At 36.9% G+C, this 27573-nt stretch overlaps 1 protein-coding gene across 1 annotated transcript; it reads right to left on the bottom strand.

Annotated features, from left to right (window-relative positions):
• Window positions 1-171: 171 nt before the first annotated feature.
• On the bottom strand, window positions 172-23054 carry rnf144ab (ring finger protein 144ab). The gene is made up of 8 exons (XM_077220890.1): window positions 22741-23054; window positions 5856-6009; window positions 5267-5371; window positions 5072-5132; window positions 4383-4593; window positions 3390-3537; window positions 3004-3093; window positions 172-1590 (listed from the first exon to the last, which is right to left on the bottom strand). The coding sequence occupies exons 2-8, from the start codon at window positions 5988-5990 to the stop codon at window positions 1459-1461; spliced, it is 882 nt and encodes a 293-aa protein (XP_077077005.1). The 5' UTR covers window positions 5991-6009; window positions 22741-23054; the 3' UTR covers window positions 172-1458.
• Between the last annotated feature and the right edge of the window lie 4519 nt (window positions 23055-27573).

Genomic DNA, 27573 nt, shown 5'->3' with positions numbered 1-27573 from the left:
GCAGGAGGACTTCAACATAATTCGTAACAAATTAGTTATAAGTTAGTTGGGTATTAAATGAGATTCAACTTTCAATTTTTTTTTAAATACAGCATTGAAAAGGTACAACTTTATGTTGTTCTTTCTAAAGGTAAGTTTAACTGTTCTATTGTGAAAGAAAAGCCAACCAAGTGCACTGCAGCATAATATATTTAAACATGAAAAACACGTGAATACACAATATATACAGTTAGCTACAAAACGTGTTTTAAAACTTAAAAAAAGTTTACAAAACATAGAAAAAAATTAAAGGCATATTTAACTGAACAAGAACAAAAACTACAGTAGGTGTTCAAAAGTAATCAACCAATTATTAATGTGCTAGACAGTGAACACATGGGCTTACACATCACATTTGGCAAATTGTTCCCAATAGTATTACTCCAAAAAATTAATTAAATAAGCAACTCCTAGAGTGACCTGAAAAGTAAGAAGTTAAGCCTCACTGGCCCGATTACTTTGACCTAAATTGGCAGGCACATGGTAATGCAGGTTGTATTTGGATCTTTAACAGGTTGTGGATAAGACCCTTATGGGTTAAGCCAACATATGTGTTATACTCAACAAAATGCATGTAGATGACATAATTCATGATGTGTATAAAATGTTAGCTTGCTTTAATTATACGCTTATTTACGGTTATAAACAGTGATTGATATTTGACCAACTCTCCGATACCAGAAGGATAAGAAATATTTCAGCGACACCCAAGCCTACAAGCTTTGAGAAGGCATCAGGTGGCACGTCTGCTACGTCTGGGGGGTGTGCGCAGTATTTGAGTAAACTCAAATGGAAGAACGAGGTTTTGCTGTCCTAAGAAAGAGTGTACAGGAAGCATACAGAAGCAAGTGTCAGGCTGAGGCTCATTAGAGCTTCTGCAGGAACTAAAATCCTCTGCCTCCAGCATGCATTTGCAAATAGACTAGAAAAACTGGCAGAAATATTGAGGTTATGTGACTATGCTATAAGAATGAAAGCAGTGCTAAGAACTGTATTCCTGTCAAGTCTGTAATCAACAGAATTTGTCTTTTGTTATATCCCAGGTTAAACATCATAAAAAAGCTTAGTTAACCATCATACCACATAAAGTGAAGAAACAGTGAAGATGAGAAAAGATAGAGTACAAGACAGTGTGTAACAAAAAAACAGCTGTATGTCATACAGGAAACAAAAGTGCTTGCTTCCAAGCATTACACAGATCTGTTTAACTCCGATGGCTTATTCAATCACCTTGCTCCTCCATAACACCTTTCAATGAAAGTCAACATCTGAATGCAACTGAGATGTGCAGTCTCACGGACAGACCAGCTGAGTCTTTCACCAATGCCCCTGCAAAGTGTGCTCAGGAGAATCAGGTGAGATGGGATCACAGCTGATCCAAACGAGATGCAAGTCGCCTCCTGAAGCTGAAACTGAGCTCTAGGTAGGAAGAGGGTCGTCGTCGCCACGTTTACACTTGCATTTGCAGCAGAGGACGAAGGGAGTAGCCAGCAAGAGGAAAGGGGAGGCCACTAGCAAGAGCAGACCGAAGCCAGCAAAGATCCCAACAACCTGATCACAGAAGTGAAAAGATCACAATGAAATAATAAAAGAAAAGAAAGGAGGAAAAATAAATAAATAATGTGTACTATTCCTGTTGATTATAAACTGAAACAGATATTGGTCTGTGATGCTCTAACATGTCAAACCAGAAGGCATTCTGCCACGGGAGGGGAGTAATGGCTCTTGGTAATCATATCTTGGTGTTTATTCTATGCTACTGGTAATGATCTAGTTTTTTTCCTGAAAAAAGCTTCTATATAATTTTGGGAGCATCAAGAGAGTAAAAACTTTACAGTTCTGAAAATGTTAAAGAACTGTCTAAATAAAATGGAATATCAACAAGCAAACAACTCGGCTTTTTAAAAGCCGTATTGATAGTGTCCTCAAAAAAAAAAAAAAAATTTATATATATATATATATATAATTTATTGATATATTAATACTTTAAGCAAGGATGCTTTAAAATTGATTGAAAGTAGGGCATTAATAATGTTACAGAGGAAATTCTATTAATCAAAGAATCCTGAAAATTGAAGAAAAAATTAAATCACAGTTTCTACAAAAATATTGAGCAGCACAACTGTTTTTAATATTGATAATAATAATAATAAATGTTTCTTGAGCACCAAATCAACATACTAGAACGATTTCTGAAGGATTATGTGGCAGTAAAGACTGAAGTACTGAGGCTGAAAATTCAGCTTTACCATCACAGGAATAAATTACATTTAAAATATATACAGAATAAAATTGAAAAATTATTTTAAATAATAATAATAATAAACAATATTATTTTGTACAGTATTTTAATCAAATAATTAAGACTTAGTGAGCATAAGACTTCTTTCAGAAAAAGTTCTAACTGGCCCCAAACATTTGATCAGTATACATTGTATATATAAAACAATGACCTAATTCTAAAATTTACCTATTTTTAATTGATGAAATATCCTATTAGTTTTGAGTTAACAAACTGATGATTTGTTGAGTTGACAAAATATTAAGACAATGTGGTTCCCTCTACATCAAATGTCTGAAATATTAACATACAGCCTTAGGTGAGGGGGAGTCCCTTTTACACATCTACCACTAGATAAAGAGACGCATTATATGCATACACACATTTAGGAAGGTTAAAAAAAATAAAAAAAAGCATCGCTGCCTCCTGTTGTGCTTTTGAGGATCAGCCACCTCTCACTCTCTCCATTTCATATATAATAAAGTATCTCTAATCTCTCCTTGCACAGTAAAGACATAAGCCACTCTTAAAAAAATGAACACATAACATCTTACTACAGACTGATAGATCATGCTCTATTACTTATACAAAATTGGAGGGTTATTTAAGGTGAACTGTGAAGCCAGCTTGTCTTTAGCACTTCAGATCTGCAGTCTGGAGGGATGCGCTCATGTGGTACATACCTGCGTCCGATGCCAGATGACGGAGGCTCTGGAATGTCCCAGTTTGTTCCGGCACGGACCTTTATCATAGTGGATCAGTAAGAAGTCATCCTGAGGAAGTGAAGGAAAGATGTTAGTGTCAATAAAGACACATATGAGTTAGCAGCACTTTAAAACTCCCACAATATATTGGTCTAACCAAGCATGACTGTAGTGGAGCAGGAACACATTTAAAAAGACATTCCCATGAGAGTTCTACCTTTATGGTACATAATTAGTATAGAAATTTTTGGGCCTCTTTTAAATAATTATAATGTCTAATAATAAAATAATAAATGTCTAATAAAATAATAATAATGTCTACTACTACTAATAATAATGTTAAACATGTCATATGCACAACTTACATCCAATGACTCCAGGCAGTACCAGCAGAAGGCATGCTTGCAGTTCTTACACATCATCTGGGCACAGCCTTCATCCCTCTCAATGTACACTTTACATTTAGGACAGCGTTTGATCGGAGCCTCGTCCTCCAGGCTCTTGATGTTGAAACTGAAGAGGGGAGATGAACATAGAACAGAACAGATGTTGAGCGTCATGTTCTGTTTAAGGTCTGAGAGACACATATTGCTAATGTTATGAAGTCTGATCAAAATAAAACCCAAACTTGCTAACATGCTTCAAGGTTATATATAAACACTACAGTTTTTGGAGTTGGATTTTTTTTTTTTTTAAAGAAGTCTCTTATGCTAACCAAGGCTGTATTTATTTGATCAAAATAAAGTAAAAACTGTAATAGTGAAATATTATTACAATTAAAAGGGACTGTTTTTAAAAAAAATTATTTTAATACATTTTAAAATTCAACTTATTCCTGTGATGGGAAAGCTGAATTTTCAGCATCATTACTCCAGTCTTCAGTGTCACATGATCCTTCAGAAATCATTTTAATATGCTGATTTGCTATTTAAATAACATTTCTTCTTATTAATTGTGAAAACAGTTGTGCTGCTTTATATTTTTTAGAATACATTTTTTGGGGGATTCTTTGAGTAGAAAGTTCAAAAGAACAGCATTATTTGATTTTTTTTTTATAACAATATTAATGTATTTACTGTCAATTTTGATGCATTTAATCGGTTATCATCTTTTGATTTTATAAAAATTAATATTGTTTCTAAGTGTTTTTGGTTGAAATCATACAGACTCTAAACAGAATTGTTACTAAAATTAATACCAGATGCAGTGTTGTAAAACAAAAGGAGACTTTAAATTGGACAAGAAACTTAAATGAAGGGGAATATAAGATAATTATTATTATCTGTACATAATGGGGTACACCCACAGAAGCAATATCTCTGCTGTGAATGCTACATGATTTAATGCTGAGGTTTTACCCGTTTTCCCCAGGCAGGAAGGTGGTAACTGGCAGGCTCTCCTCACACGCCTGGCCGGTGTGGCAGTCCGCCCTGCAGGCCGAGCAGAAACGCAGACTGCACTGAGGGCATTGCACCGGCTGCGGCAACTGCACCTCTGCTTCATTCAGCTGGCACACCGTTTGGCATGAGGACGACGGGCACCAGGTCCGACAAGGATCCAGAAGCACCTCTGTAAGGAAAAACAAACAGCATGCTTGAAATGATGACCCATCTGCAACTACTACAGACATCTACATCCCCAGTTTGACCTGAGGAATCAAATTTTATTTTGATATAAATGATGTTGATGAACACATATTATAGTTTGTATGATGTAAGAACTTCCTTCCAGTGAAAAAAAAGAATGTCCTGATCACTTTATGTTGCACAATTCGGTGTAAAAGTTTTATGAATGTGTCAAAAATTTGATGCAGGCTTTGCAGAAAATGCTGATGTTAAAGATTGAGCATTTAAAAATTCTATATTAGACATGACAGAAAACTCTTAGAGGAACAAAGAGGTATTCATTAAAAATGCAATATATTTTTCTTATAGACAGTAGCAAAAAAAAAAGACATTTTAAGTAGATTAAAGAGATGATTAAAAATGGGTGTAAAAAGTGAAATTAATTAGGACCATGTACTTATGCATCTCTCAGGGAAACTCACCTCGCTCAAACTGGAGTCTCTTATAACGTTGCATGACCTCTGCAGCCACCATACATTCAATCTACAGCAGAGAAACAGAGTATATGAGCAAGACAGGAGCAAATGACAGAGGAAGAGAGACCGTCTTAATACTTTAAAACTTCAATAGTTTTTCTAGTTTCTGCAAAAAAATGACACATTTTAAAGTGAGCTTACCTCATTTTCTAGCAAACGTCCCCGTTTTGGGCAGGCAGAGTCTGGACAGCTAATAGCCGGTTCGAGGCCCTCTTTAATGAGGAGTTCAACATATTGCTTCAAACACTGTAAGAGACAGATTTCTAATTTTTCATCTTTGAAAAAATGATGAGACAACTGCTGCCTGTGGTTATGTTTCCACCCACAAACACTCTGTTCATTGTAGTCAAGCCAACATCAGACCATCACAGCATTCTGCTGAGACAACATTCAAGAGCTGCTTGTAGAGAACATATCAAGATTCAAAAATCTTTATTAGCATGGCAAAAACACCCTTCCTTCCTTCCTTCCTTCCTTCCTTCCTTCCTTCCTTCCTTCCTTCCTTCCTTCCTTCCTTCCTTCCTTCCTTCCTTCCTTCCTTCCTTCCTTCCTTCCTTCCTTCCTTCCTTCCTTCCTTCCTTCCTTCCTTCCTTCCTTCCTTCCTTCCTTCCTTCCTTCCTTCCTTCCTTCCTTCCCATGTAAAGAGACTGGATTACAATTTGTTTTGTAACACTAGTTGGCACATTGCTGAAAAACACACAGGAGTGGCCATTGAAGACACAGTCCTTACCAGACTGCAAAATATGCACTGGCACTGGGAGATGGTGGTCATCTGTTCCAGGGGAAACTCTCCCAGGCACAGTTTACAGGACAGAAGCGGCGCCAGGTCCACGTCCCAGCTGGGTTCGTAGCGAGAGCTGCTCATGGTAGACCGACCTGGGACACTAAAAGACAGAGAGAAAACATGTCTTAAAAACAGCTAAAGCAGTAAATAAATGCCATATTTTATCTATATAAAGATTAAAAACAAAACACTACAAACTATAATTACTTTTAAATGTAAGAAGTGAATTTAGGCATCAAAACCATTGTTTTTTTAGTACAACTAGCACAATATGATTTTAGTATAATTTATATACTATTACAGTATTTATTCATATTTTGAATTAGCTTATATTTTTATATTTTCAGTTTTACTAATGTTATGTGCTTTTTTTATTTTTGTTTTTCATAGATCAAGATCATTTTCAGTTAATTTTCAGTTTTTCCATCAAACAATTCAATTTTATTTTAGCTTTATTTCACTCACCAAAAGCAATTAAAATTTAACAATAACAATGATCAAAACATTATAATGTACAATAAGAAAAAAATTTATATTGCTTTTGAGATAAGCTAAAGATTACTTTTAGCAGTGATTTTAAAGATTAACTTTAAGTGAGCATTAGATGACAACAATGGTAATCTAAATTAGCAGGCACAATTAAATACACAATATTGATTAATTACAAATTCTAATATAGGTCTCTAATATAGGCCAAAAGCCCATATGGTACTGATACTGTGTTTCCATATAAAAGACAATATTTTAAACTTAATGGGTAAAAAGGTACCTTGGACCATAGATACAAAGATTTAGGGGATCTCATTACTTATCCATTAAAATACTTGGTCTGTCTGCCACAGGATTTTCCCCCGAGAGCTTCTGCTGTTTGCTGAGAGCTTGTCCAATCAGTCAATGGCAAGTATGTCAATACCCCTCAGTACTGCTGCCAGGCAACCCAAAGAAAACTAATGACTGTCTCCACTGGAGAACCCTACATAACAGACTCCCTCAGAGAGTACGAGCAACACGACGCAGCCTGTTAAAAACAAACAGACCTCCGCATAACACGCACATATCATTTATAAGGCTACTGTACGTGTAAACTTTCAAACGCTCCTTCCCAATATGGCACAGCAAAACTTTTTGCATCTGAAGTTACTAAAAAGTAATGTGGTTCACTGTACCTCACTGAGCGCTACACGCCATCATGAGCTGTAATAATAAACTGAGGAGCATTCAGATGGACTAGTTAGTGCGCTTCCCCACGGCAGATATCTGAGTAGGTGGAGACAGATGGAGACTCGTGTGCTTGCGCCTGCAGGATCTCATTGTGTTAGTGTTAGGAATAGTCGACAGCCCAAACAACAAACGGCTCTCAGCAGGCTGTGCGTCTCTCCGTTTGGGCATCTCAACTCTGTCAGCACACCCACACAGCAACTCTCGGTCATATCATATGTAAAGCCACGTGTACACGATGAGATTATTCCATCCTTTATGATTGTTGGTTTTCAGGTCGCCTGCCCTGAGATCTTGGGTAGAAGTCAAGGCAGTGACTGTATGATGTACATCTTATGACAACAATGACACCATAAATCACTGCACTTTATGAAATCCTCAAATTGAAATGGTTTTGTACAAATGAAAAAAAAAAAATGTTGTGCAGTGTCTGAAATCTATCATGGACTGCTTTTTCTTTAGTGCGACTGCGAAGGAGGCAATGTTGATAATGTGAAGAGAATGCAAGATTTCTCTTACTCTGACAAACAAACTGCATCAAACATCACCAGTTAAGTTGTTCTTCATCACACTGTAGGACTGCAAACCAACATTACTGATTCATCATAGTCGCAATAAAACCCGGTCGGTGTGAATGAAAGTGATAAAAGGTTACAGAGTTTGCCCTACTACTACAAAAAAAAATCTTTCATTATTACCAAAATTGGTCTCAAACATTAAAATCATGGCCACAATCAAACAGTATAGGCATAATACATCCAATGTCATCAGGAACACTATTATATAATAAGTGTCCAATGGCCAGACAAGTTTCAATCCCTCTTCTCCAGCAATCTGTCACTCACATAAAACAGTTTTAGTTTGCATTTGCAATGCCCACTTTATACAACCCAAACAATTCTGCCGTGCAAAGGCAAAAGACCTTAACTTAAATTTTGGTCAAAATGAGTTATTGCCATATTTGGAACAATAGACATCAGTTTTATCATGTGGACAAATATCTTGCGTCAATTTTGTTCTTTCTGCTAAAAATAAGATGCTGTTTTTGCCATAACTTCCAAAAGCAGAGGGAAAGCAAAGGCAGAAGACCTTAACATCAGTTACAGTCTTTTAGCTTTGTACCGCTGCACTTTAGAACGCTGTTATTATAAGTTACAGTGGAGTTAAGGCACTCTGCCTTAGTTGTACCCACCAGCAACGCGTTTGCCGCGCTGAAGTTACAGTGTTATGCCTATATGTAATTGAAGCACTTTTGCCACACGTATTAAATAAAGTGGAAATAAAATTTTTGCAAAAATATGATGGTGTGCCAGCTGTAAGACACCATAAATCAAAGCTTGGATACTATTAACTAGTACTAGTACTAGTAGTAGGCCTAACGTTACAAGTTTTCTCGTGCCATACAGGGTGGCTAGCTGCCTGCCAATCTGACACTCACTAACAGAAAACAAAGCGAGTGGGTTGGGGATGCCTCACGATACGCCTCACGACACACCTCTATGGCAAGCCGTTTTAACTTTTATTCATTTTCAGGATATGAATTCTTGATATCAACAATTCAATTGTTGATATCAACAATTACATTTTTGATATCAGCACTAGTTAACTAGTGAGAGCCAAAACGCTCACTAGTTAACTAGTAAAGCCCAAAATGTCCTCTAGATAACTAGTTGACATGTGTTGGAACTTACTAGTTAACTAGTAAGGCAAAAATGGCCATACCTTGTTAACTAGTACGAGCTAAAATGTCTACTAGTTAACTAGTTGGGCTTTTTTAGACCTTACTAGTTAACTAGTAAAAACATTTTAAACCTTACTAATTAACTAGTGAAAGCCAAAATGCCCACTAATTAACTAGTTGAACTGTTTTTTACTTTACTAGTTAACTAGTGACGCTCAAAATGTCTACTAGTAGTACTAGTGAAAGCAAAAATGCTGACTAGTTAACTAGTTGCAAAAAATGCTAATAAGGGGGTGGTAGCGGGCATATTTTAAACCTTCCTATTGGCTGTCCAGCAAGAATTCCCTCCTACCAAAATTTAACCCTTTAAAGCCTGATTAACTTTTAATTTTGTTAACTGCCAGCTCATTGATTAATATCTATGCAGATAAAAGTGTGAAACCTGTGTACTGTCAGATGAATCTTTAATCTTGCTTGATTTATTTTGACTTTTTTGCACCAAGGTTTTTCTATGTTTTATTTTTTCCTTTTGTATTGTTGGTGAGTAAATAAGAAACGCAGGTTCTCTGCTCCATGGAGTAGGCTATACTGTATATATAGGCTACTGTAAATATTCTCTCTCTCTCTACATACATATATATATATATATATATTTTTATGGAGCAGAGAACCTGCATTTCTGTTTTACTCACCAACAATACAAAAGGAAAAAAAAAACATTGAAAAACCTTGGTATATATTTATTTTTTGTGAAAATACAATTACAGATATCAAGAATTATAGTTTTTACTAGTTGAAATTCAGTTGCTGATATCAAGAATTGTAATTTTAACTAGTGAAAATTTAATTGTGGATATCAAGAATTAGCATTGTAACTAGTGGAAATGTAATTTCTGATATCAAAAATTGCCATTGTTACTAGTAGAAATCTAATTCCTGATATCAATAACTATTATTTTAACTAGTGAAAATTGAATTGTTGATATCAAGAATTCATATCCTGAAAATGAATAAAAGTTAAAACGGCTTGCCATACACCTCCCCTGGCGAGGAGAAAACATTACCACGCACACAAACCAACCCAGCAAATATAACTTAGATCGCAGCTTACCTTTTTATTTTAAACATGGTCAAAATCCATGGAAAACAACATCCATTGAGAAGACAAATCCATTGTTTTAATTCATCATGTGCCGGCTGGCTAGCCTAAAGTGCAAAGTTGTCCGGAGGTTGACATTCAATATTAAGTGTCGCACCACGTCTGGTTTACACCAACCAATATGAAATTGTCCCGGTTAAACAGGTTACTTTCCTACCTCTTAAAATGTTAATTTACTTAAATTAAGTACAACGATAACGTTTTAAAATGATCCAGTACAGATAATAGTCTTCATTTTATTTTTTAACATTCTATTGGTGTAATATTAAGCCTTACTAGACAGAACTCACTAAATGTTACTTTAAGGCTATCATTGTTATCATAGAAATGTTTGTATAGAGTGATAAAGTCAAAATGGTCAAAAAATTAGAAGTTAAGGTATTGTGCCTTTGTATGACCCATGATTGTTTTGCAGATAATGCAAAGGCAGAATACAGCAACTTCCGAATAAAGGTCAAAGGTCAAGTTTGAGCTCATTCTTTTTTATGTAGATAAATATATACATTATGACAACTACTTGGCAAATTATCAGTGTCCTACTTATCATACAGTTGGCTGGACAACAAAAAAACTTCAAACTCATTTTTCTCAGTTTCACACTCTGGTGAGTTAAGGTCTTTTGCCTTTGTAGGGCAGAATTCCATTTGACTCTATTCTTCAAATTTGATGAATCGAGGATATACACATCACAATAACGAAGAGTCAGTCAAAATGTCCTGTTCCCACGAATCCCACACACATAATATCAAGTGCCAAAATGAGTCAGTATTGTATACCAATTTTTTCCATTTCATTTTACGACCAATAGAAAAGTTGTTCATGCAACCCGTTTAAAAAGGTAATTTTTTGCAAATAATGCAGAAATATATAAAATACTATAATATAATACTATATAAACAATAGACCTCTGAGAAAGCACTCTACTGTAGTTCAAAAATAGACTCAAATACAAACAACTAGTACAAGGTAACTTTGAAAAGGAATAAATTACTAAAAAACAAAGATGTCCACTAAAGAGTTTTTCCTAAATCGAAGGGGAAATCCCAGGCATGAAAAAGGCCTATAAACCTCCATTGTTCATTTATCTCTAACCACATCTTTTGCTCTTACTCCATGGAAATGGGCCAGAAAGGGAAATACCCTATAAAGTTGGGTCACGCACATCAGTTTGGCACAATGAATCCCTCAAAGGGTCCAAGATGAAGACAGAGAGTGTCCAAAAGCCTGACACTGTAATTGAACTTCTCTATCTGCTGATGGAGGTAAATAACACTAATACCTAGCTCTAAAGCACATTTTCTTGTTGTGTATGCACATTTAAAAGTGCTCACAGATCACTTTAATAAAGGAACTGGCTTTCCTCAGTTTCGCAAAAAGCGTTGGGGCCAAGATAACTTTCATCCGAGCTTGTAGTGCAAGTATGAGTAAAATTATATAACTGATAAAGGGCTTACATAAGATCTATTTTTAATCTATCTAGGTTGAAGCCAAATTAAGCTGTTCTCTCCATTGTCGCTACAACTGTCTCTTATGAGCGGTCTAGAAACAGTTTGGCTATATAGTCTAGACCTTTGGTGGATACATAAAAATAGACAATGTAAAGACAAATTCAAAGTATCAGTATTCAAAAGCACATATTTACAGTAACTCTTTGTACCACTTCATATATGCTTCTGCATCAAACTTTTAAAAAGTTAAAACCATTTACAGCAGCACTTTAAATTAGTCTAAATGTGCTCAGAACAAACATATAGAGATGCCTTTGGTAGGTCTTCGGATTTGTGACATCAACAATACTGAAATCCCTGAACAACCTAATTGCTTAATTGGATTACATTACAAATGAGGAGTATGTGAATACATAAGCAACTGTGCTAGTCAGACTTAATGTTGCTAAGAGGGAGGGAGGGAGAGAGAGGGGGGGAGAGAGAGAGAGAGAGAGAGAGATTTTATATTCAAAGAAACTTTCATGAACTATGGACATGGAACCTGGTTCCTGACAAAAAAATAAAAATATATAGGCTATAGCTGGGTTTCAGTCACGTGATTATGATGATGATTAGGATGATGCGGGAAGGCTCGGCGATTTCAGATGGAGGGTAGGAAGTAAATATGGAGAATACGTCTATGGAGGAAAGCGTTGTGGAGAGTCAGTATTGAGTCTAATTTACCTTGATCATCATAATGTCCCATTCCCACTGATCCCCTGAACGACAACCTAATGCTATATAAACACAGACAGTAAAAAAACACGTTGGCTAGCTAACATACCGTTGCTGCAGACACAGACTCTGCTCCTTCCAAACCGCAAACGTAACGTTACGTTAAAAATCCACTTTTTACGGCATTGTTCTGTGAGCTTTTTACATTTCTCACCTTAATGAATGACAATCTTTGGTACTCGTTAAAAACCCTTTCCCTTTTCTATATTAGAACGATTGGGGCAGCCGTAAACTACACAAAACATTGATGGCAGATCCACAGCTATTTCACTTCCTGCCCTACATCTGAATTTTCGCGCTCTCGCGATGCAGCAGCGTGACGTCACGTGAAACCAACCTATTGCTAATGTTCTCAGTCACTCAACTTGCAGCAGTCTCCTGAAGTCGACCTTAAAGGAACAGTTCCAGAGTCAGTCAGTTGAATTTCAGAACTGAATCAGTCGAAATCATAAAACCAGTCTGAATGATTTGTTAGTTAACTGGACCAACCAATTAATTTATTTAAATCATAAAACAATTAATTGCCAAATCAGACATTTTTAGTGAATAATATCTCAATTTTGTTATTTTCCTCAGACCATACTATGATATGACTCATACTAATTTTTTTTTTGCGCACAAAAGTATTTATCATTATTTTCTCCAGCTAAGCAATTTGTTGACGATTACCACAGGGGAGACCAAGTATAGTACACTTTTGTTTTTCCTTGCAGCAAAAAAATAAATAAATATTTTTTTAAATATGCGAAATATTTTGTACTTCAAATGTACTACGAAACAACCCAGACTATGATAACCGCTGATAGTGAAATCTGACGTTAATGACATTTGGCGAGCTGAAGTAGACTATTGTACAGCTCCGGTTCGACAGCATCAGTAAATAGCTGTATAATATAGTTGCACATTTAATTATGTAGAGACAATCACTGATCTTGTAAAAATTTGTAACGTTAACTTTACGGACTGACTTACGGCAGCAACACTGTTTTGCATGCTATGGCGCTAAAGTTAGCATGCAATTCCCGCTTATTTTTAGTAAATATATAACGTTAATGCACATCAGAAACTCACCAGGAGGAACACCAACAATTTTTAGACACCTTGGCCCACGCATCAGTTTGTTTTTATTTATGTCCCTGTATGGAAACAGGGACAAGTCATAAATTAATGGGAAACCCGCCACAGCAATGATCAACCTCTCCTCCATTTTTCCTCCGAACCGCATCATAGCTCATTACCATAAAGTTGACCTGACTTCAACTCTCCTCGACGCCCTGACCGTCCAAGACGCTCAGCTTCTCGCTGGAGCTCGTCGCCGGCTCACATTGAAAATTAATGAATTCCGGCCACTTTGACGCTCTCGCCGACGGCGGTGTGAACGCACAGTAAAAGACTATTTTTTGGTGTCATTTTGACAGCACCGGTCCTTTTTGTTTTTAGACTAACATTACTAAAGGGTCCCATTATGCTTTTCCACGTTTTCAACTTTAGCTATTGTGTAATGTTGCTGTTAGAGCATAAAAAAGATCTGCAAGGTTACAAAGCTTAAAGTCCACTCCAAAGGGAGATATTTTATTTAACAGAATCCCCTTTTCAAGAACTACAACAAACGGCTTGTTTGGACTACAACGCGTTTTTTTCCAGATCTTATGAAATTAGACTGTTACTCATTTTAATAATCCCCATCAACGGAACTCACAAAAAAGGGTGCAGAGGCCTGGTTGAGTTGTGCTTGAGTAGACGAAGTGTGTTGCTGCTATGTCAAAAAGAAACTTTTTTCCGCCCACCCCAGTTTCAAAACCCTTATTTTTGGCCTTCTTAAGTCGGACAAATTTAGAGTGGTTATTTATTTTAAACACTGTTGCTGAAAATTATAACCCCAACGTTTATCTGTGTGCTGCACATTTTATGGAGAACAGCTTTTGCTTTTGTGAAGCCCCGTTCACACCGCCAGCGACACGCAGCGACACGATCCCATTCATTTCAATGGCGACAGTGACCGTCGTTGGTGACAGAATGTGGGCGTGTCAAGCGACGCGAGACACGTGACAAAAGTTCAGAAATTTTTATGCAAATGAGAAGCGATTTTTGCGAGCGACAACCAATAGAGAAGAAGACTTTCAGTGGAGCTCATGTCACCGTCTCAAGTGCAGGCAAGACAGAAGAGTTTGAGGACGATTTCACTGTTTTATATGATTTTACTGTTACCACATACATGGATATAATAAAATGATGCATGGAAATGAAACCGTCTCAGTGAGTTTAATTCATATGGTTCGAGTGTTGTAATTTTATGATGCAAGTTTAGCACTGCTGCTGTTCATTTTACAGTTTCCCCTGCATTGGGTTGACTATTAGGGACAAGACAATTGATTATTTGTCAAATTTGAAATAGTTTTAGTAATTTATGACAGTATGAGTGAGTTTAAATTGTTGATTGATCGATCGATCGTTAATCTAGTAAATGACAAAACTAGCATTCATCCACAATTAGAACAGTGTGGTTTTAAATAATCTCTGCAAGGCAGTGCGCAGGTCTGAGGGAGCTGAGAGTGTTCCAGCCAAGCACAGGATGTGAGCTCTGCCCAAGGAAACAGCAACACTTCCTGTTTTTGCCATACGCATGCCAGCATATGCATGACTATGGAGCACAGACCAATGCTCTGCAAGACCTACTGGTGTAACATTTATAATACACATAAAAAAGTTATTTCATACACCATAAATAAGCAAAATTACCGATTTTTAATTATTATTTAATTATATATTTTTGTTCATCTGCATCATGTACAGAAGTTCAGAATGAAACTATGTTGATGTGTTCACATGATATGATTCCTTACTATAGGTAAGGAAATGTAACCATTGTTTTAATACACACAATATGTCAGACACCAACAGCTATGCCTTAATTCATAATAATATTTTGGCTTATACCACAATAGAATTTAATAAGAAGATTTAAGTAACAAATAATAAGATCATGTGAGATATCGTCTCACAATCAAGGATTTGAGATCTTTACTAAGTGTTTAATTGAGTGCACATCGCAGTGTGCACCAGAAAGCATTGGGAAAGCTCAGGAGGTGAATGTCTAGAGAGCTTGTTCCATCACAGTGTAGACAGAATGATCTAAAGAGGATTTAACAGATTACTTGAATAGCTGGGATCAAAGGATTTGTAGCAGTTCAAAATGCACACCCATCATCTCTCATTCAACAAATACTGAGGAATACAGAGAAATATGTAGGAGAGTTGTCTTTGTGTACCCTCTGTTCTCATAAGCATTTATGAGGTTTGAGAAATCAATACTTGATATGTATCCAAAGATTCAGAAAGTAGGCCGCTTTTTCAGATCCCATGCCATTCATTGTTCTTTTGATGAAGGGGGTTGTTATTAAAGTTTGCAGATGGAAAAAAGCCATAATTCTGACAATGCAACATGACCTCAGAGTGAACTCATGATAGCAAATACCTAGGAACAGTATATCAGAGAACCACAAACAAGTGAATGTTGTTAAATTACTGAAATATTCTCTTAATCTCAGGGGGTACATCAGTTAAATCTTTTATGCTTTGGCTGACAAAAAGGTTTGGGAAACCCTGATTTAGGCTATGAGTATCAAATATATAGGCTCCATCAAGAAGTCCAATCTGGATGATTTGCAGAAAAATATTGAAATTAAATGACGCTAAATAAAACACTAGTACATTTTGCATTTCTGTATGATATATTCATAATATTCTACTTTTAGCTACAGCTCATATCTTAAAGCGGCAGAACCTCCTTAAATAATACACACACTATGTGAAAAATGCAAGGTTTTCATCTAAATCGGAGTGAAAAGTGTCCCAGTTCATATTTACCTACAGTTTGTGTGAGTCACTCATTAAACATGGAGAGGTACAAAAAAAAAAAATATATATATGTATATATTACCCTTATAAGTGAATTTCTCAACCACTGAATAAGGCTGAATAAGATACATTCATGGTAATTTGATCATGTCAGAGTTTATCTAAGGAAGTATGTGATCGAAATAAGTCATGCATTTTTAAAAAAAAATTCCTAAGGTACAAGACAACATATTATATGACGCTTAGTCAAGTCAATAAGATGCCGTAAAATAAATCTGACACCCGTGTAGGCTGATGTTATGCTTCACCACACAAATACAGCTCACATTCTGTAAAGCTGGAGATCAGCATATAGTAAGTCACCGCAGCCTCTTGTCCTCACTAGACTGAAAAGATGATAAACATTTCCCTGATCATAAAAAAAAAAAAATCATCAAGGACACATTAATAGGCTAATTTATTTATTGCGGCCTCAAAAACAATTCGTCTACCTGTGCTGAGACATTAACAAAACCTTGACGTAATATTTAAATTCCTGTGTGCGTATAGAGCAGGAACACTAAAAGCTGGCAGGCACAGTTTGTTCCGGACATGGGAAGTCCCTGTGCATTTCATGAAAGGGACATTCAGAGCTGACCAGCTGTACTACAGCAGTCACTAATGCCCCTCTTTCATGCTCAGCCCACTTCTGTAACTTCACACTTGGCTCAATTAACTTCCCCTCTCGTTATCTTTATGTCTGAACATCCCAATATAGGTTAAAGGCTTCAACCTTCACAAAAACCAAACAAATGCGTACGTTTTCTTTGAGGTGGAGTTCAAAGCACGTCTTAAAAATTCATTTTAGTGATAGTTTTCTACACACTATAGGCGAGTTCTATAAATCTTGTAAAAAAAAATAACTCCCACATTTTCCCACGGTTTGGGAGTAACTCCTAACTGGCTGCCAATCAATAGGTCAGGCACTACTCTACATCTAGAGTTATAATTAATACTTAACTTATAAGTTATAACACGCAGTCTGGGTCACCCCCAGACTGTCCACAGCAACAAATACCAAGGCTGTGGCTGCTAGTTGAGTCTAACTAAGCTGAGAGCAGGGATGACCAGCATTTCAGATATATGAAATAGTATTTAATACTATTAGCCTAAATACTGAATAGTATTTTGAAGCCTTTCAACTAGTTCAGACACGCCCCTCCCCACAACCCCAACATTCATGCATGTGAGCTGCAGTACAACTCGTCATTGGATCAGCAATTTTTCTGGAAAAAGGAGAGGATGTCATGATCAATTCTACAGGTCCTTCTCAAAAAATTAGCATATTGTGATAAAGTTCATTATTTTCCATAATGTAATGATAAAAATTAAACTTTCATATATTTTAGATTCATTGCACACCAACTGAAATATTTCAGGTCTTTTATTGTTTTAATACTGATGATTTTGGCATACAGCTCATGAAAACCCAAAATTCCTATCTCAAAAAATTAGCATATCATGAAAAGGGTCTCTAAACGAGCTATTAACCTAATCATCTGAATCAACTAATTAACTCTAAACACCTGCAAAAGATTCCTGAGGCTTTTAAAAACTCCCAGCCTGTTTCATTATGCCGAGTTCAGACTGCACGATTTTCAAAATAATCGTGTGACTGTTGTTTTCACACTGTGTGACTATCTGGGGTAACATTCAGTTGCTGGTGTGTTCACACTGCACGATGGATCGGCGGCAGGAGGTTTCACACTGCATGACTTTACAAAAGAAAGAATCGCCGACAACTTCTCCCTGGTCCGAAAACTACGTTTCACAACCAAACAAACGCGAGAAGTGATAAGGAAATAACGGAAGATCACGTGTGCGTGAGACCGGAGTTCTCGCGCGACACTGAATTTGTTATTAAAAATGATAGCCCACAAGAAGATTGCGATCCAAATTGTCTGTGCGCTGATTTGCAGCAAAAATGAGAAAAATAAACAGTTTATGCAGGAGGAAATGGTAGGGAAGACGAGGGGAGCAAGGACTGTGTTTTGCAAAGAGAGTTGGGGGTAAATAAATAATTTTGCAAATGTCCTGCTGTTGCTGCTGGTCATGCAAATGTTTGTGCTTTGTTTCTGTTTGATATAATTGTAAATATAGGCGTATGTATTAAAAATACTGATATTCTGGTCTATAACTCCTCCCTGAACACCCTGCTGTCCTGTATCTTGCTCTCTCATTGGCTGTCGGTCATCTCCGATGTAGTTTTCAGTCAGAACACTTTTCACACAGCAGGATTGTGAATCGCCGACAGGTCCAGATATTTAGCATGCCAAATATATCACGGGCGTCGGCGACTCATCGGCGATTCTCTCAGATCGCGTTTTCGCTCATTCACACTCCGTGATTGTCACTCGAGTGAACGAGCACCGATTTGCCTGTGATTTCGGGCATTTGTCTGCGATTTCTCAAAACCTGTCGGCGAGCCAAAATCGGGGCTAAAATCGCGCAGTCTGAACCCGGCATTACTCAAAACCGCAATCATGGGTAAGACTGCTGACCTGACTGCTGTCCAGAAGGCCATCATTGACACCCTCAAGCAAGAGGGTAAGACACAGAAAGAAATTTATGAACAAATAGGCTGTTCCCAGAGTGCAGTATCAAGGCACCTCAGTGGGAAGTCTGTAGGAAGGAAAAAGTGTGGCAAAAAACGCTGCACAACGAGAAGAGGTGACCGGACCCTGAGGAAGATTGTGGAGAAGGACCGATTCCAGACCTTGGGGGACCTGCGGAAGCAGTGGACTGAGTCTGGAGTAGAACCATCCAGAGCCACCGTGCACAGGCGTGTGCAGGAAATGGGCTACAGGTGCCGCATTCCCCAGGTCAAGCCACTTTTGAACCAGAAACAGCGGCAGAAGCGCCTGACCTGGGCTACAGAGAAGCAGCACTGGACTGTTGCTCAGTGGTCCAAAGTACTTTTTTCGGATGAAAGCAAATTTTGCATGTCATTCTGAAATCAAGGTGCCAGAGTTTGGAGGAAGACTGGGGAGAAGGAAATGCCAAAATGCCTGAAGTCCAGTGTCAAGTACCCACAGTCAGTGATGGTCTGGGGTGCCATGTCAGCTGTTGGTGTTGGTCCACTGTGTTTTATCAAGGGCAGGGTCAATGCAGCTAGCTATCAGGAGAGTTTGGAGCACTTCATGCTTCCATCTGCTGAAAAGCTTTATGGAGATGAAGATTTCATTTTTCAGCACGACCTGGCACCTGCTTACAGTGCCAAAACCACTGTTAAAATGGTTTACTGACCATGGTATTACTGTGCTCAATTGGCCTGCCAACTCTCCGGACCTGAACCCCATAGAGAATCTGTGGGATATTGTGAAGAGAAAGTTGAGAGACGCAAGACCCAACACTCTGGATGAGCTTAAGGCCGCTATCGAAGCATCCTGGGCCTCCATAACACCTCAGCAGTGCCACAGGCTGATTGCCTCCATGACACACCGCATTGAAGCAGTCATTTCTGCAAAAGGATTCCCGACCAAGTATTGAGTGCATAACTTAACAATTATTTGAAGGTTGACTTTTTTTGTATTAAAAACACTTCTTTTATTGGTCGGATGAAATTTGCTAATTGTCTGAGATAGGAATTTTGGGTTTTCATGAGCTGTATGCCAAAATCATCAGTATTAAAACAATAAAAGACCTGAAATATTTCAGTTGGTGTGCAATGAATCTAAAATATATGAAAGTTTTAATTTTTATCATTACATTATGGAAAATAATTAACTTTATCACAATACGCTAATTTTTTGAGATGGACCTGTACTTGTTGATTAAAGTTAAAATAGTGCATTTTTCAGATTTGCCTTCAGTTGACATGAAAGAGTAAAAGAGCACAGGCAAGTGGGAAAATAGCATTAGTCAATCAGCCTTGATCGGTTGTTGATTATTATCAACTAGCTTGTCAAATGTGTTTAAAGCATAACTGCATGTTAGGGCTGGGTGATATGACACTATGTATAGCGATGATATAAAGTGTGAATCGATGGAACATTTTCTAAATCGTTTACATAGATAGGCCTATTTGTGGTGTAAGCAAATTTATCCGTGCAACTTTTAGTAGGCAATTTAGGAATTATTGGGACATTGGAGTGGAAAAAGAAGCACTGATGAATGATACACAACAAAAATCTTCAGCTTTTAGTTTTATTGTTCATACATTTAAAAAAAAAAAAAAAAACTTTGGGTAAATAGTGTCAAATGAATCTAAATGAATTCTAATTTTACATTTTAGATAAACTTTCTAATTTTAATAAACTTATAGAAACAAACAAACTTTACATAAAAAAATATACAATTACTATACTTAAAAATAGGGGTGTAACAATATCGTGTCACAATATATCGCAATACAAAAATGCAACAATATGTATCATGGATAGTGACAATATGTAGCCTGTTGTATTGTGGATAACAAATATTCAGGTTTTCAGAGTTTTAGTGTCAGTACTACATTAAACTACTATTTATAATGTTGAAAATAATATAATCGGGGAATATCTGTGGGTCCTGATAATGCCAAATGTCTGATAGTAAAAAGTGGCCTACATTATTTTAAATATATCTAGTCATTAAAAGAGTGGAAGCATAATCGTCTAAAAATAATTCTGTATTTTCAGCTTCAGAATCATGAATATTTTTATTCTGGTTTCACTGTCCTGCATTGGTTTTCCAGCACCAAGTCCAAACCTATTAATTTACACCCACAATGTAATATCAATTTAGCATTTTAATCAACAGTAAATTTTTTGTTCACCTTTATCATACGTAATGGAGTATCGCAATAATATTGTATAGTGAGTTCAGTATTGTGATATGTATCGAATCGTGACATGAGGGTATCGTTACACCCCTATTTATTTAAAAACCATTGGACTACCTGAAAAAAAAAAGCCTTAAAAGAGTTTGAAATTCAGTTTTTGCTGTGGTATCAAAACTGATATTGAGAATTGTGAAACCATGATATTGTAACTGTGTAAAGATTTTGGGTCATATCACCAATCCATATTCTTTGCTAGATATCAGAAAAGGTTCCCACAGTTTTACATACAGTATGAGATTTTTAAGAGTGTTCACCACAAGTAATAGACTACATTGTAACCTGGTCAGAAATAAGTATATACATGGCTGCTATTTTGCATACGTTTATTTGAGATTGCCAGCAAGAAAGAGAGAGAAAGAAAGGAGCAGAGATGAGGTTAGGAATTAAAAGTCAAGGCCTATGTAGTTTCTTCATTCACTGTGACCTAAACCTGCACTGGATGGCCAATTTCACATGTATTTTCAAAAGACAAAATACTGTATTTGTATTTAAATACATTTTTTTTCACACAGTATTTTGTATTTGAATTTAAATACATTTTTCCACTTAAATACATTTTTCCACTCAGTATGTTGTATTTTTATTTTAAATACATTTCCATGTATTCATGCCCATCTCTGGCTGAGAGAGGCTTTCAAAGAGTCTATGCATGAATAGGGCACACGTACAGCTCGGCCACTCTTCTATGACCAGAAGAAAATATAGCACATTGTCAGACTTAAACAAAATTAAAAAAAGAATATTACAGGTTATAAAGATTATTAACGTTAACTAAAACTAACAAAACATCTTAGATGAAAAACTTAAGTTACTAACAGGAAATAAACCACAACTAAAACAGTAATAAATTTAAATTAAACAGTAATATTAAAAAAAAATCTAAAAACGAACAAATAAACAAATTTACTTAAATTAAAATGAAAACTGAAAATATAAAAATAAAATCGATTTTAAAATTGCACTTTTATATAAAAGTATGTAAATAATACTAAAATAACACTGTTCACAGCTACACAGATTACTATTTTGACTTTTTACTTCATTTTTTTCAATTATTAACAGAAAACTAAGAAATAACAATATAATTAGTAAATTAATTACGGTCTCTCTCTCTCTCTCTCTCTCTAAACACACACACACACACATATTACAGACAGTTGGTTTGTAAAAAAAAAAAAAAGAGAGAAGACGTTATTTCACAATGAACAAACCGATTTCCCTAATGCATTAAACACCCTGCATAAACAACAAAATTATGGGAAGCATATGCACCCAATTAATCAACAGTAGACTGTCAGCCATTATATAACAAACTATTAAGAACAACTCCCACAAACATTGCACAAGGTCATGTTTTGACTGAGTTATGTCCTGGGAAAGGGAACGCATGATCTCATCTGTTTTCTGAGTAGTCTAGCCGTTAGTAAACAACACTTGGTTTTCTAAAAGTAACGTTACATTTCTGAAGTGATTTAAACCCATCATTTAGATGTCACTATTATCATTAATAGCTACTACTACTGGTCATAGTTAAAGGGAAAGCCCTATAGGGAAGCCTGTTGTTGTAAACATGACCAGCTCGTATAAGACATAATGGAGTTTCCCTTGATTATGTGAATCGGATGAGCCTGACAGCATGCTGAGATTTCCCAAACGCCTGTGTAACTTACTCATAAAATATCTGCAGCATGTTACGTGTTGCAAACGTCAGCTACAACGACTATATTTTTAAATAAAACATACAATGTTTGCATGCAACCAAAACAATTCACTGCTGTAAAAACAGAATGATTTAAAAGCTGCCACTACATGTCTATACATGCATTGCTTACCTTAGGATGAATTTATCAGTTGTCAGTCCGTTATAGGCATAACATCAGCTCCATGCACAACTAAGCGTAATGTCCTCCTTTAACCTTACGTCCGCATTTGTCGCAAATAAAATAAGTAATAATAGCTTACAGATTCATACGACATAAAGATAATAATATGTCGGGAAAAGCGGTTTCTTCCCTAATTACCATCAGCTGGCCTGACTGGTTGCCGTGGCTGTCTGGAGAAGCGCCATTTGACTGCGCCTAAAGGCGCGCGCGGCTGAGACGCTACCGATGTGTTGTTGTAAGATACGCGCTCACGGGCGCCCTCTGCTGACGCGACGCGAATAATGATGTAGGTGTACGTCAGACAATCGTAAAGTGCCACCTGCTGCTTTTAAAGAGCATCATCGTGCATAGAGCTATCCTAATTTGACCTGTGCTGTGCATGACACATTATAAACAGCACCAAAATTTCAAAATTCACGCAGTTAATTTAAAATAAAGTTGTGGTTTGATCCGGATCACATTGAAATTACTTTGATAGAATATATCAAAGGTATGGGACAAAATCATTTTGTGTTAAAACAACAACAACATAGGCCTATATATATATAAAAAAATCGTTCTTTTGTTCACACATATGATACCGACCCCCAAATTTGATGTGAACTGAAAGAAATAATGTTTCAAATGTAAATACACCGCTACAGCATATAGTTTTATCTGCATATTTTTGTCTTCAACAACTCTTCTAAGTTCTAGAATGTCATTTTTTTATATGAAGGTAAAAAATAAACTTGTATTTAAGAAATGCCTTCATCATTTAATTCATACATGATTAAAACTATAATGATGATCAAAGTAAAACAAATTTCAATTTCAATATTTACAGTGTGAATATGTAGCCTATAATAGGATGCAATCTGATATATATATATTGTAGTGTCATTACCATTGATTCCCATTAGATGTCAGTGTGAGACTTCCAAGCTTCCACAGTGGCAACGTCACAAAAGATTTCATTCATCTGCCATGAAAACAGTGCACTTGTCTACACCGCATAACATGCCAGGACATGTTACAACGTATTATATTTCAGCATGTTAGTTGTTTTGAAAGTCTGCATAATAACTTACATGCTAATCTGATGTTTGGAAATGATGTCCTGCAAAGCATTCATAACCTGCAGCATTGTGCTGGAGACCGAGCAATTTATAATTCCTTACATTTTGATGCAAACTAATTGATAATATCATGTTAGAATGTTCAGCTGGATATATCTAAAAATATTTACAGCATAATGGCTCTGTTTCTACAAGATCTACAGATTCCTTTCACGTAAAATATTTTAAAGCAGTAGAAAACATCTTTGTTACACATGTAAATAATCCAACATATCATTCATTCAGTATTTAGTAGAAAAACAGCTACCATGTCTAAGGCAATTTGACCTTTACAGTGCAGTATAAATCCGTTTATATTGAGCAGTGGAAGAAATGAGCTGTTAAGTGAGACTGAAAATATCAAGCATGCAGCTTTCTTGGTGAAAAATGTTGAGGATCACATCAGGTCAGATATTGCCTTCTGGTTTGGTGTTTACCTTTGCACTCCATGTAGCCCAGGGCAAGTCACTATGGCAACTTCCTTGCACCAGGAAGGGGATAATTGCAGTTCGGAATTCCAAATGGATGGTGTGCCTTGTTGAAGGTGATAGTTTTGTGCTGCTCATTCATATACTGCAATCTGTCTGACTAAAGAAAACAGTCACATATCGACCTGGTTCCTGCAGTGGGTTTCTCTGTTCATATGTTGCAAATCAGTGGATTTACTTTAGTATTGGCTTTAAGATATTTGGGTGGTATCTTTTGAGAGAAATGTTATATTGTTTGTGATAAAGCAATGAAAATCACAGGCTCTTTACTACAGAAATCACCTTACAAAAACAGCAAGTGAGAAAGATTACGGTGATCTAAAGTGGTTCTAGAATGTCAGTCATTGCAATAGGAATATAGTACATGTGATCAGGAATTCTGAGTAAAGGTACAGTCACATTAGAGAAATTTCATGTGCAAGAAAGGTCCATTGTCTGTTGTCAATAGTGTAGCAATGTATGGAACAGAAGCAGAAGCATTTTCTGTTGGCCAGTCAACTAAATCTGTGTGAACAACTTTGCATTAGGTTCAAGTGGGTCACACAGACTGCACATTGCACACACAGTCGCTGACCAACAGAAAGCTAGTTTGATAGTGATTCTGAATGAGCTGTACTTCATAGATTGCTACACTATTGACAATTGACCTTTTTTGCCCCTGAATGTATTTTACAGGACAGCAGTATACATTTATGTGGGACATAATTTTGCCATTATGTGGATTTGAACAGAACCTGGCCAAATATTTCCATACTTCCTCATTTTCACATAATTTCAATCTTTTATTAATATTATCATTATTATTATTACATTTTCACAACAACCAATGGTAGTGCCAATTGTGTTTGTATAATACAAGAGAGAGTGACCAAGTCTGCGGTCAAATTATTATAACTGGATTCTGCAGTGAATCACAGCAATTGTCCATGTAGAAACACAGAATGCAGAGAGTTTCATCCAAGTAGCTGAAACTGGCGCTACTTTTGTCACATCACCTCTCTCATTTCATACAAACCCAACTGGCGCCATCTTGCGTTTCAGTTATCAATTCTGTTAAAAATACAGAGGACCTCAGAGGACTTATATTACAGTAATATTGTTGCAATGGTAAACTATATTTTTCCCCTAAAAGTTTCCGCTAAGAAAAAATAGAAAATCAGAATGAAATAATCAGTCTATCAACGAGACGAGCATTGCAACAATATACATACAAGTAAAATTATAGTTCAATCAGTATTGGATATAACAATGTTGATATTGGTGGAATAGATCTGCTACTCTGCTGCTGCTGCAGAGCAAGTACTGCACTTGCAACAGCCAATACATACATGACTGCAGTGAGCAAGTAAGACATGCTGCTGCTCTACAATATAGCATACAAGAATAATCCGTAGAAGATCTGTACAGGTGGAACTGGGGATGTGGAGGGTCTCTGAAACTGCTATACAGCAAATGTTTACCAAGTATTTGAAGGCTGATCAGCGAGCTCATTGGCTAGTGATACAGCAGGAACCAATCAGCTGTGCCCAACACAGAATGATGTAATTGCAAGCAGATTGAGTTAAGAACCTGTCAGCCTGCGCCATCTAGTTCATGACATAACTTTGTATTTCATGCCATATTTGATATTTTCTTGTTTGGTGAGTAGCCGTGTAATAAGGTGGGCCCTGATCCCCCTGTCTGGGTTTATTTTGCAATAATTACTGGCAGACTAAACATATCCCTCATATATATCTGCTTTCTAAATATGATTTAAAACATCTCACGCATTCATACCCCTATTCATCGCTCGCTGGATTCCTCAGTCCTCCTGGCTCTGCAATCATTCTCTCAAAGAAGATGGAAGAGGGTAAGATAAGGGCTAAAGATGCAGAACATCCCTGTCATTTACCTGTTGACCCCTTTGTTTTGTTAGGCCCACCATTCCCATTACAATTTCATTACATGCAGCCAATACATCTTTTTAAAATCTTGATTAAATCTTCATGCTTGAGCTAACCGGAGGCACTGATCCATCTAGCTGTCTTCTCTGCTCCTACTTTAACCTCTGGGGTTGTGTGCGCAGGGCCATTCTCGGCGCAGTCCAATGAACCTTTTTGACACTAATTGAATTACTGGAAAGAGCGCAAAGCCTTGTGACCTCTTTATGTTACGGTCATTAGAGAAGAAAAGAACTGATTTTTGATCACACATACAGTATTTGTGAAACCTTTCAACTGATCCAAATAGGCAGAGGACCTAAGGGGGAACCGCTCTGCCAAATTCAACACGAGAAGTCTCTTTTCATCTGAAAAAAATCATGAATACAGCACTGCAGCAGAGCAGAGACCAGCAGCTTGGATCTGTTATCCATCACCCAGCCTGACATTGGACCACTGCAGGCCATTCAATCCCAGTGTCCCTTTCCTCTTTCCTGCACCATAACCATACATCTCCCCCTCCCTTCTTTCTCCACCTAGTCTGAACTAATGAACCCCTGAGGTCAAGGGTGACAGTAGGGGCACTGTTGTCAGTCCGACAACGTCCAGATGATTCTTCTATAGTTCCCCTCCTATCATCCTTCTTATTTCTGTCCTAGTGGACCTTGATTAAACTAGGTGACATTACCTCACCATTGTTGTTGTTTCATTCGAACTCAAGCAGTTGTATGACTTCACTCAGCTGGCTGTGGTTTTCATTGCCATTGTATACCCAGAACCCCAGACCTCTATTTCCTGGAATAATTAATGACATAACCAGGAGCAACCTTGTTATTTACTAGATGAACAGGGCCGGTGACAGACATCAGGAGAGAGAATTAGAAGGCCTGTGCGTGTGGATTTGTTACAAGCCGTAACACTTCTTTCCACGGCCCAGCTGCAGTTCTTCTCCCAACGGAAACCAACCGGACTGTGTCCATCACTTCAGGTGGAAGTGATTCCATTAGCAGCTGCAAGGCTAATGGCTTGTTCCCCCTGCAGACTGGAGGGGTTGTGTAAGAGGCCTACATTAGCCCCTGAGGGCCCAGGAGGTCCTTTTAAACATTAGAATCTGGACCTATCAGAAAACGTCCAAGACTTGAAGACGAGTGGTTTATACAATACACACAAAGACTATTAAATGAATTGAAGAAATAAAGGGCAAATGTATTTTATTTGGTAACACTTTACAATAAGGTTTCATTTGTTACAGTAGTGAACTACATAAGTTAACATTAA

The sequence above is a fragment of the Siphateles boraxobius genome, unplaced genomic scaffold (genome assembly GCF_051911475.1).
Source record: "Siphateles boraxobius isolate OS27281-9 unplaced genomic scaffold, OSU_SipBor_1 8, whole genome shotgun sequence".
Lineage (NCBI taxonomy): Eukaryota > Metazoa > Chordata > Actinopteri > Cypriniformes > Leuciscidae > Siphateles > Siphateles boraxobius.
The sequence above is the reverse complement of the archived record's forward strand: the minus strand, read 5'-3'. Positions and strand labels throughout refer to the sequence as shown.